General features: G+C 39.2%; 2 protein-coding genes across 2 annotated transcripts in view; both read right to left on the reverse strand.

Moving 5' to 3' along the window:
• The window catches only part of LOC142398090 (uncharacterized), a 50,519-nt gene extending 41,725 nt beyond the window's left edge, over nt 1–8,794 (reverse strand). Inside the window, exons 1-12 of the mRNA XM_075482071.1 lie at nt 8,643–8,794; nt 8,436–8,539; nt 8,060–8,332; nt 7,768–7,861; nt 7,600–7,667; nt 7,273–7,491; nt 7,109–7,174; nt 6,910–7,035; nt 6,759–6,821; nt 6,607–6,672; nt 6,336–6,458; nt 6,205–6,253 (exon numbers count right to left, since the gene is read on the reverse strand). Coding sequence (XP_075338186.1) covers nt 6,205–6,253; nt 6,336–6,458; nt 6,607–6,672; nt 6,759–6,821; nt 6,910–7,035; nt 7,109–7,174; nt 7,273–7,491; nt 7,600–7,667; nt 7,768–7,861; nt 8,060–8,332; nt 8,436–8,539; nt 8,643–8,781 — 1,390 coding nt within the window. The 5' untranslated portion in view covers nt 8,782–8,794. The remainder of the gene's footprint in view (nt 1–6,204; nt 6,254–6,335; nt 6,459–6,606; nt 6,673–6,758; nt 6,822–6,909; nt 7,036–7,108; nt 7,175–7,272; nt 7,492–7,599; nt 7,668–7,767; nt 7,862–8,059; nt 8,333–8,435; nt 8,540–8,642) is intronic.
• The window catches only part of LOC142397108 (ovomucoid-like), an 82,420-nt gene that overhangs the window by 47,632 nt on the left and 22,381 nt on the right, over nt 1–12,407 (reverse strand). The gene's annotated exons all lie outside the window — the stretch shown is intronic.

Raw genomic sequence — 12,407 nt, forward strand, 5'->3', positions numbered from 1 at the left:
CAGTCATCCACATTTCCTCTGAACTGAGAGGATTTGTAGCTGCCTTCTGTCTCAAAACAGAAATAGGTAAACTCATTTTCACAATGTTGTCACCAGTTGGAATAAAAACAACCTTCCTAGAACACTCCTTTAAATGCATACTGGTTAGTCGATACACCGCTTCCTGAGCACAGACATCCCGATTATGTAGATATACACTACCAAGCTTCTTTAACGCTTCTTTAGCACTAACATTGCCATCTCTGGATGCTTCTCTCTGGGCATTTCCTAGCATGAGGCCAATTTCTCTCTCACTTTTTGACATATAAGAAACTATGTAGACACAACAAGCATATGCATCTACACAATATTGAATATCGAGATTAGCATTCCATGCTTTTAACAACGGCGGACTATACTGATTAATCCAAATTTCATTAATGTCCCTTTTCAAAACTACATGTGTATGTCGACTAACTCGTTTATACACCTTTTCAAATATTTCTTGATTTATACCCAGTCTTTGAAAAATTTCTTCTACAGTCCTATAGGGACAAGTTTCATCTGCAAGGAGACTCTTCACTTTACTTAGAATCTCCTTTGCCTGATTTTGAGCCATAGCCTCTTTACTTGCACAGGCACACTGTACATTGCTGCTTGTTTTATCCAAATTACATGTACAAGTCTTATCCTTATCTTTTTCACTACGACAAATAAATGTTCTGCTCGAGGCAGGTCGGGGAAAGTTGAAACGACAAACTGTATTTTTCTTTTTACATGTTTTTGAGTGACGTTTTGAATGCTGCTGAACAGATGTAACCACTTCAAACAATGGTTCGTCCTCAGATGGAAGTTTGCATGTAATATACTTATCTATAAATTCCACAACTTCCTCATCTGTGTTTTGATCTAGGATTGGAGCCCCAGAAATCCAGAAAAGGCAATGACAATGAGGGGAACCACGTTGCTGAAACTCAACACGATAATAATAGTCAACGACTTTACCAATGGGATTAGCAGGAGACATGAGAACTTCTCTTAAGAAAACATGCCATCGAAAATCAAACATCCTGGCAGCAGTCACAGGATTTCGACGTAAGAGTTCACATTTATCTGCCCATTCCAATTGCTCAGCCGTCTCTGTTCGCCCATCCTGTTTCAAAAGGGTATATAAAAGATTAGTCCATCTCATATCTGCTGATGAAAACGACGCAAACCATGTAGGCTTACCCAGCTGTTTAACACAGGCTAGGATGTCACGTTTTGCAGACTGCCAAAACGCTGGAGTCCCTCTAATGGGTTTTAGGAACCGATAGCCATCATCAAACTCCAACAACTTCTTCAAAGACTCCTCATTTTTCAACAAGTCACCCAAATTCTGGGATTTACCACATTGCCCTTTACGCAATGCTACTGACACATTAGAAATAACCTGTTCCAATTCAGACATGTACTGTGCATAAAATATATATTCAACGTTGGATGAAAATCTACCATCTGCATGTAAAAGCCTGTTATTAAAATACCGAAACAATGTTAAACGATGTGACCTGTTTGCATGGTAAGTATTTTGTCCAGATGGAAACAAACCAGGGAAGCACTTTGCTTCATTTTCTGGATCGCTTAATAATTTCACTGGATTATTACCTTCACCAGGAGCAACATTTAAAATGTTATCCAAATACTGATCCAAAGCTTCCTGTCCTATGTCAACGGGCATGAGACATGTATCTTGAAACATGCAATGCTGCTGTCGATCGTGCAACAGCTCCTCAGTCTCCTCCAAATCTTTCTCGGAAATGTCAGGAATGACATCTTTCTCCACTACATCATCTTCATCTCTACAAAACTCATTGATCCAATTCTCATTAAAATCTATATCTTTATAATATTTGTTAAACTGTTTTAAATACTGAAGTGCTTCCCGTACATGCAAAGTATCAACAAATTGATACTTATAATGACCTTTGTAAGTTAATTTACGCTTTAATTTTACAGCAAGCAAAGATCCTTCCATATTACAACGAGGCAATACATTACATGTTTCAACAATATTTGCTGGAACACAAGTCACTGGTCCATGTACACCATTTTGTCCCCCTTTGGGTAAAGCCAACATTTTCATGAATGGTATATGCAACGCTATTAAATGCTGTTCTAAACTATTTAGACAAGCCAATTGTGGAGGGATAACATCCACATTTAAATTATTGGTCACACTTTCTGGTGGCATTACACCTTTGCTCATCTTGTAATGACAGGTATAACAAATCATCAGTTTACCTCTGGATGACTTTGTCAATTTGCATTGCACAGCACAACTATTGTCACATTTGTGCACATAATCTTCAAAAATGCATTTTGCTGCAATTAAAGCACTAGATTGACTTTTGGAATAGAAATCTTTCTTACACACTAAAACTTGATGTCTAAAAAGCAGTCTATGACAGACACAGCAGACAAAATCCGGCCCATCTTTAACCTTATCTAAAAACTCTTTAATAACAAAGTCAATTTCTTTTAACATTTCCTTACGTTGCTGTTGATTTAATTTCACACGCACTGAAACCTTTTTCTTATGTTCCATGTTACCATGATACCTTCTTCTACCAATCTCTTTTAATTTCTGCCTGTGCTGCAAATTAACCTTAAATTTCTTCTTACTCATTGCCTTTACATTTTCTTTATGCACCAAATTAAATTTATATTTTTCTTTACTTGAAGTCTTAAGTTTCTCTTGATACTCTAAATTAAATTTATATTTTTCTTTACCCCAAGTCTTAAGTTTCTCTTGATACACTAAATTAAATTTATATTTTTCTTTACCCGAAGTCTTAAGTTTCTCTTGATACTCTAAATTAAATTTATATTTTTCTTTACCCGAAGTCTTAAGTTTCTCTTGATACACCAAATTATATTTATATTTTTCTTTATACAAAGTCTTACGTTTCTCTTGATACACTAAATCATATTTATATTTTTCTTTACTCAAAGTCTTACGTTTTTCTTGATACAGTAAATCATATTTATATTTTTCTTTACTCAAAGTCTTAAGTTTCTCTTGATACAGTAAATCTTTTTTATATACTTTTTTACTCAAAATCTTACGTTTCTCTTGATACACTAAATCATTTTTATATTTTTCTTTACTAAGCGCTTTTTTCTTTTGTTGATATAATGTATCAAATTGATATTTCATCCTCAACAATGCCTTTACTTTTTCTGTATGCAACCTAGCTTCCCTGTACTTTCTTTTTAAGTCTGCAATCTTTTTCTCTTTATACGAGATTTTTGTACAATACATTGCTTTACTTTTCAATTTCATCTTGTCTTTATATTCTAAATCTTGCTGGTAATCCATCACTTTTTTAAACGCAACTTTCTTCTTTAAATGTCGAGAACAAGTCTTTAAACTAATTGTTTCTTTACTGTCATTTGTTTTATTAGATTTTCTTCTCCACTTGTATGCTGTGCCTGATGCATCATTAACTTTACAAAAACCGTAGCAAAACTCTTGATCACCCTGCAAGACACAAGTAATAACCTCAAAATGCTGACCATCACATTTCAGATATATTCCTTCATTTATACCAGTGGAGCTTGTACATCCATATTTGACCCATGCCTTGCCATTATGCACATACAAATTCACCCCTAATGCATTTGCAGTTGCCTGTATTTCAATTTCAGAAGCTTCATGTCCAACATACTTCATACAGGACTTCTTAACATAGTCACACACAGAAGAAAATCCTTTACCAATCAACCGTTTACCCTCTTTGTTCTTCTCCAAATAAGAAACAGCAGCCAGTCGTACTCTGCGATGGCTCTTCTGGGAACCGCTTAGGACGTGAGACACTGCTCTGAAAAAACTGTTACCATCTTTTACAATCTCTTCAGTCTTACACACACTCCCCAAAGGCCCAGAAGCTGTGGATCCTTGTGTGTCCGGTTTCACAAACATAATATTATACTTGTTGCACAAAGCTTTTGAAACATCTGTACACACAGGATTAAATGACAATTGTTTATTATCATTATGAATAATGACACCATCATCATCCAGTACGTAACTGTTTGCAGTTTTTGTACTTTCTAAGACAACATTAGGTTCATTTGTTGTCTTATTTCGAACACTATACCCTTGAGAAATGGAGACCCTTTCCTTACAGTAACCATAACAAAATTGTGTTTGTGGTTGCTTAACACAAACAACTGTCTCATAATGGTTACCATGAATATTTTGTAGATACACACACTGATTTGAGAACTGACCAGCAGTACATTTATATTCAAGCCATTTATCAATATAATATGTAACTATGTTCACACCCAAACAGTCTGCTGCAGCTTGAATTTCCACTTCAGTTGCCCAGGATCCAACATATTGCATCCTTGATCTTTTAATATACTCTTTTATAGAGGAATTTTCATTTCTCAAAATGTTATAATACATTTGAGGATTCTTTTCTAACTGTTTCACTACAGCAAGTCTAAATTTCCTGTGCCATTTCTGAGTCCCACTTACAGCCTGACTAATAGCCCGAAAAAAACAGTTTCCGTCCCCGATGATGGGTTCCACCTTGCATGGGATCCCCAAGTCCCCAACCAAGTCAGATGATGGCTCACCTTTCTCGCATTCTACGTTCAAGTGTTTGCAAACAGCTTCCGACACCACTTTTGAAAGAGGATTAAACTTTAACGCTCTAGTCCTCACATTGGTGACAAACACATCGGAAGTTACAAGATCTTCATGAGTTTCTTGTATCTTTTTACAAGATGTACTACTCTGAGGCTTCTTTTGCCCTCTAGATTTATCTGTACACAAGACTTCCTGAACACAGACAGGTTTCAACAAATTACTGCCAACTGGACTAAATGAAGTCTCATTTCTGTGCATGTGAATTTGCACACCACTAATTTCAAATTCCTTGGGACTGGTTCTCTTTTGCCTAGCATATCTCTCAATATAATTCAAAAGATCATCAAAGCCGTTTAAATACAAAACGTTGCTTTTCCCTGAAACACTTACCATTCCATTACAATCACGTGCATGGGAATCTACAACGGCATACTTTCCATTCTGACTTATAAGAGCGCAGGTACTTCCATTTATAGTCAGAACACAAGTTTCATATGTGGCGCACATCTTTTGCAATCCTTCACGGAGAGTAGTGTGCGCACCAGAATCTATAAACTCACCCTGGAAAACATCTACATCTCCAGCAACAAAATCTCCATACATCACATCTAAAGTACACCCGTCAATATCAACCTGCTTCGGCAAGTCTAAAACACAGAGCGTTTCCTTCCTACCACTAATCAGATTGTTGTCCCGCAAATAAGTGTACAAGGCGTCACCTCTGACAACAACATTATCTAATGTGTCAGAATGCCATGAAAAAACACTATCCATCTTGTGCTTTGCTAAAGCAACAAGAGTCACAGCTGCACACTGCAGTCCTCCGTACTTAAACCGATCATCGCCCTGATGGAATGATCCTCTAACTGATTGCTGACTACTTGAACTGGCACCATGACGTTTGTCTGTGACCTGCGTGTCAGTAATGACTGTGGTACATGCTTCTAAACCAAAGCTACTCTGTTGTACAGAAATCGCAGACATGCCATACTCTGTCGCATTTAATGATTTCCGAAGATTCATAATGTGAATCATTAAATCATTGAAGCAAGTGTTAAATACCACTACAGATGTACCAGTTTCTGACGCCAACCCCTGTAAATTTCTTATTCCACAGTCCACAATGACAAAATAAGATTCATGATGGATAACCAAGCTACATGAACCCTCAAGATTAAGAATGCACATTCCATTTTTCAACAAATACATCTGTAACTTCTCACTAAATTCCTCCTCCAGATTCAAATTGAATTGACCATATGTAGTACCCCCAATTAGTACTTTCCATTTTTTACCAAAAATACTTTGTCGCTCCACCAACTTGCAAAACTCTGGCTTTGTGCCTCTCTGAGGTCTTTCTGTATCAATATATTCTGCCAACTTCTGACCTTCCGCATCAACTGCGTCGACATCCGATGATTTCCAAGTGCAAATTGGAGAAATGTGGTGTTTTATAGCAGCTACAACACTACTGGACATTAAAGTATTGCTAACAGACTGATTACTATGACTAACTGTTCCTGGAATAAGAGAAGGGGGGAACCGCTCTGAACACCTGCAAGAACTGGAGTTAACACACTGACCTCTGGGGGACGTTTGGCTGCACTCGAAATCCACCGACACCTCAAGCATCTACAATGACATTAGAAAACATAATTTCTTTCATTTGTATTCATTTCTTTATATTTACTACCAAAAATGTTGTTATACAAACCTCCCGGTCAGAAACGAGCTCGGACGGACGGACAGACACCAACCCAGGACAGTCGAACGCCTCCCGAGGATGGGGAGAAGGCACCACGTCGCAGACATCCACCTGTTTGGATGTTGCCTCAACCTATAAAACAAAATCATTACATTAATTCATCTGAATTTAAACCAAGATTCCAAATAATTTAGACCAAGTGTTTTCAGTAATACACTTTATGGTTTCATATTACTTACATATTTAACATAATAAAAAGCTAAATATGGACCACACTTACATTCTTCTTCACAGACACAAGCCCCACACCAACAGCGGCAGGAGTTACGCTCGGTGTGGCTGAAACCTGAAAGACAAAGACAAATAAATTAATTATGAACAATTATCCTCATTGAAGTTCTGAAAAGTTAACTCGCTTAAGGTTTTACAAACCTGCTGTCTCACACGCCTGGTCCTTAAGACAGCTGGTTTCTTGACACGTTCCACAGGCTTCATCTATAACACAAACAACATGTCAGATCTGTGTCTTTTCTAAAAGACAATACTGAGACTATATTTTGAAATACACTTTGCTGCAACTTACCTCGTTGCCTGTGTGAACAGCTGCCACTGCCAATGGAGAAACTTTTTCCATGGCAACCAACAACTCAGGTGAAAAACGAACAGGATTCAGGGGGATGTAACACTCCTTCAAAACTGGAGTAGCAATCTGTTACACAAAAATGGAAATAATGAATATACTAATCACATTAAAAATGCTGTACAACAAGTGGTTGTGAAACACTCACCTTATCAGGAACCACCCTTTCCTTGGGTGAATCAGAGTCAGATTCCCCCGAATGGCTCCTCTATAAAAAGAACACACAAAAGCCATTTCAGAACATTACACACCAACTTAAATCCCATCCTTGCATAAAAGTACATTGGGAACAACAAACTTCCTTACCTTCCTGCCGTATCTCACAGTTGTCCACTCTGGAGGGGGTGGACGTGGAACTCGTTCCACTCCCTTCACAACCAGACGTGGCACATACCTCGGCTTATACGGGGCAGCTGCCTGACTCGTGGCCAGTGGCTTGGGTGCAGACAGCTCCAGGAACTGATGCGCAAACACCCAAATGCGATCACTGAGGATGCGCATCCCCTTGTTGTCGTCAAGGTGAATCTAAACCAAAATAAAAGGTATATAAATCAGCAAAACAACAGACAAGTAAAATAAGTATTGAATATAAATTCTCACCACTTTCTAACTTCAGAATAAGATTGTACTTACTCCATCATAACTCCACAGATCGACGCGACTTAGGGGGAAGTCCTCGGCAATGGAATAAAACGGCATCTCTGAAAAGAAAAATATGTATAATTATACAAACATCCTTTTCACCAAAGACAACTGCCATCAAAATACTGGAAATGAACTCAGAATTATTTTACTCCATACTTAGATTTGCCGAAACACGATGATACTCCTGCTGGAATAGCTCCTGTTTCTCCATGGATTCCGTCAAGCGTGGAATCATACCGATACAGAACACCTAGAGGAAGAATTGCATTATCAAATTACTTTATTTACAAATACATCAACTACTGATGCTTGGTGTTTTAAGTTTTTTTATTTCTCTTTTGTTACGTTTATTCTTCTTATTCCTTTTTTAATGTGAAGCACATTGAATTGCACTTGTGTCTGAAATGCGCTATATAAATAAACTTGACTTGAAAATAAAATAACACACCTTAGTGCAGTGCTCACGAACTGCCTCAAGGTACAACTTAAAGGCCCGTCCTGCCTCTTGGTGGTTGATGCTGGACGTGAGGTTGTTGGATGGAGCAAAAACGCAAATAGCGTCAGGACGACGAGGAAGTACGACCTTCTCAACCTCCTTGCGCAGCTGATCTGCGTCAGCCCCTGGAGTCGACATAAAGGCAAAAGATACGAAACCTCCTTGCATTTTAACAATGCCATCTGCCAAGGACCGCAAATGGGACGCCCCGATAACAAGAACCAGCTATGGGAGGAAAAAAAAAAAAAAAAAAGACAAATTATAGCAAACTGACAATAAGCAATCCATTTCTACATTGTATATTTGAATAGCATGAAAATTTTCATACTTTCTTATCAAGGCTCCCATCCGGAATGACCAGCTTGTGACGACGCCCAGTATGCTCGCTGATTGGCCATTCGTTCGCTTTGTGTCGCCGCCCAGTTCCGCGGCCTATAAAGGAAAAGATATATATTAATCACTGAAAACAATATATATTAGCACACAGAATATACAAATACTCTCCATTCTTTAATAATATATAAATGATACTCACGGCCAACAAAGTCACTGGATGGCGTTGGTACGCCAATGCGCTGAACAGGCGAAGCCTCAGCACGGCGACGAGCAGCTTGAGATCTACGACTAGTTCGTGGCATCTGCAAATTGACATTAGAGAAATATGACAAAAACATAAGGGATTACAGCACAGTCTCAATGATGAGAAGACAATATACAAAAAGACAACTACTAAAATCTGTTAAAAATACATATATTTACAAGAGCAAATACTACCATTTATCCTAATTATGAAAGTAAGCAGTCATGTTAAGTTGAGTGCAAATGATTTGAAAGTTTTCTGCACAGTGAAAGCCAGTAAATACATAAAACCATTGAAAAGGAACATTCAATCCTCATGGATAAACATGAAAAAAAAATTTAACTAGGACTGCACTCTCCAACTTATGATATCATGATACTTTTAACAAGTATAAAAGTTTTAATATATATATATTTAATAGTATAACAGATAAAACCAAGCTCCTCTGCTCTCTATTGATCATTCCAAACATGAAACAAAACAATGCAAGCCCTTGCAAGCCCCCTGGTGTGTGCGCGCTAACTGGTGTGAACTCACGTGCACAAACTCGTCCACAGAGGGGGAAGGACCTGAAAGTTGTTTAATTTCGAATTTTCCGACTTTCAGGTCACTCCCCCTCTGTGGACGAGGTTGTGCACGTGAGTTCACACCAGTGTGCGCGCACACAAGCAAGGGGCAGACTCACGCTCAGCTTGGAACACGTGGTTGGTGACTGTTCTGCTCAGATAGAGAAATAATAAACCTAACGTGACTGGTTAAAAACAGCCGGGAGCGCTCGATTTTTGCAAGCATGATTACAGGCTTTAGAGAAAGCTACAGAATTCGGGAATTTTCCTAAACAGCCCATTTAATATTCTACTTCCAGAATCCCAAAACAGTTCAAGCTAATATGACTAAATAAAGGTTGCCGACGGCAGCCTTTACTTTAAATAGCTTATCAAAATCAGTCACTTATTTTTAAAACAGCAGCACAAAAAAAAACAAAAAAAAAACACACCTTTGCGGCTTATTAAAAGAAAACTCTGGTATTTTCAACATTAAGCCTCTTTTCTGAGTCGTCTGCAATGTTTTAAAACCCCCCTCAGCGCTTTTTTGATTTAGGCCATGTTTGTAGTTCTCTCGCACCAGAAATGCGGCTAGGTGTATTGCATTTCCAGTGCGAGAGAACTACAAACATGTCTTCCCTCTCTCAGCAATGAGGCTTAATGTTGAAAATACCGGAGTTCTCCTTAAAAACGCATGTAATTTAAATACCGTCTACATTTGCTACACAATTATCAATAAAACAAAATCCTTTTTAATTTCAACCGAAGAAAAGTGAACAGACTATTGAAAATCGTCGTAGTACAGCGGCCCGTCCCTATCCACCATATTGGCAGGATGCTAGCGTAAGAACGCCAGTCTCCCCGTTCGTTTACATTGCAGCCTTTTGTTAGCAGCCATGCTATTAAACGCAGCACGAGGCACGCAAGCCACCGACAGCAAGCCACCGAGAGCGTCCCAAAAAACACACTATTAACGCCCTTACCTTATACAGTTAATATTACATTAATTCATTCTTTCGTATTTTCTCTTTACAAAAAGATTGATATTTTCAAACAGTAATTTTTCAATAAACTTCAAAGTATTAATTATCAAAACAGAATCACGGTCAAACTTAACTGATTAAAACAAAATAACTTAACAAAACTTACCTCGGAAAGATAAAGTCCAACAATCGAAGATTTGCAAAAAAAGGGAAGAAAAAGCGTTCAGCAGTTTTTCAACTGTTTGAAAACTTTAAGCTCATTAAACGTCCGGAGAACATTCATGAACTGAGAGCGACTGACGAAATCGACCTGTTTAAACCAGGCCGGCCAGCCCCAAAAGAATCACGTGATACAGAACACAGGCTATAGGAGGGTTTCACATGACGTCACAGTGCTGCATCGCGAGTCTTAACTATGAATATAAACTCTTTGACACTCTTGATTTCCAATAATAATCTGTAGCCTAGTGGATATTTCACATGTTTCTGAACCCCATCTCATTTTATGACGCCGGTTCGAATCCAGCTTGTGACATTACTTAGAGGGGATAGAGAATCCAAATCGTCTTTTTCCCGTTTTTGGTGTTAGTCCTGAGTCTCCCCGCTGTGGGGAGTACTCATGAAGTGCCAGCAAGTGTCAGAACCTCTGTTTCAAGTACTCCCCTTTTTAATATATATCCCCCTATCCATTTTTGTGAAAAAGTGACGTAACTTTTTCAGCAATCGCCCCCCCCCGCACCCAAGTCCACAGCCACTCCGTTTCACACACGCCCCTTTGGCGAGAAACAGGAACTTGTGTACCTTTCGAGGCTGTAAAAGCGGACTATTCTTCCCCCGGAAAGCAATGTTTGCAATCAATGGCTTTTATTTATTTTTAAAAGCTTCCCCAACCGCCGACTTTTCCTTTGCGCTGCGCTGCGCATTTCACTGACTACAGTTTCACAAAGCTCCGTTCCGAGCAGCTCATGGTCAGTTCCGACAGGGACAGACCCAGACTGCAGCAAGCTGTGCGCAAAGCTGAGAAGGTGATGGGCTGCAGCCTCCCATCTATCCATGACCTGCACCTCTCCAAGACTATGGAGCGAGCAGATCGGATCACAGCTGACCCTTCTCACGCTGCACATGGACTATTTGCACCACTCCCCTCGGGCAGGAGGCTTCGGTCCATTCGAACCATAACCTCCCGTCACAAAAACAGTTTTTCCCCCTTGCAGTTGGACTTATGAACACTTCATAATCACCTCATAACCTGCCCCAGTCACCTTACCATCATTAAAATTGCACTAATGAAGCTGCACTGTTGTTGCTCTGTATATTGGATACTGTGTATTGTTGTACACACCTTGTACATTTTATATTCATACATTTTCTATTCTTTATTTTTTATCCTATGTTACATGTTTGAACCTTACGCCGCAGCAAATCCCTAGTTAGACCTTCGCAACTAGTGAACACTGTTCACTAACAATGGCAATAAAACGAATTCTGATTCTTATGAAACAAGCAACTGCAACTTATATTTCATAATGAAGTTGCCAGATAAGCTCTGAAACGACGAAAAAAACGCATTCTAAACCCAGCATAGTAACAGCTGTTTCAGAGAAATTTTTAGGGGGGTTCTGAGCCATTACATACCCAACCAATTTTTTGGGCCTACATATCACATCACAGAACAAAGATTAATGCCCCATTCAACCATTCTCTATCACCTTTAATTATTTATATAACAGACAGTTGTTTATAAATGACTTCAGTTTTACCAGGTGTCCAAGTGTTCAATCATGAATTGCAAACTTATAAAATCTGATAAAACATGATTTTATTCAAATACGAGATTTGTCGCACGCTCCGCCCGGTGCACGGGTGAGGGAGACGCGTGCCGGCGTCGATGACCACGTCGGGGCGGCGGTGCCGGCGGTCAGGCGGTCGCCAGGCCGGAGCTGCGCTTGGCTGCGAGGGCCGTTATCACTGCTTGCAGTTCTTGTTCTTATGATTCTTTTTCTTTTCCGCGCGGAATCGTAAATGGGGAGGCCTGAACGTATTCGAAAACTCCTGAAACTTTGCCCAAAATTGTCCCCCGCGTGAAACTGCATGTTTTTAATGTACTCGAAAGTGGGCGTCGACAAACTGCTCTATAGCGCCACCTAACGTGAGATAGCCCGAACCGTACGTCGTAGAGATCTGAAACTCGG

This window comes from Odontesthes bonariensis, chromosome 13 (genome assembly GCF_027942865.1).
Source record: "Odontesthes bonariensis isolate fOdoBon6 chromosome 13, fOdoBon6.hap1, whole genome shotgun sequence".
Taxonomy (NCBI): domain Eukaryota; kingdom Metazoa; phylum Chordata; class Actinopteri; order Atheriniformes; family Atherinopsidae; genus Odontesthes; species Odontesthes bonariensis.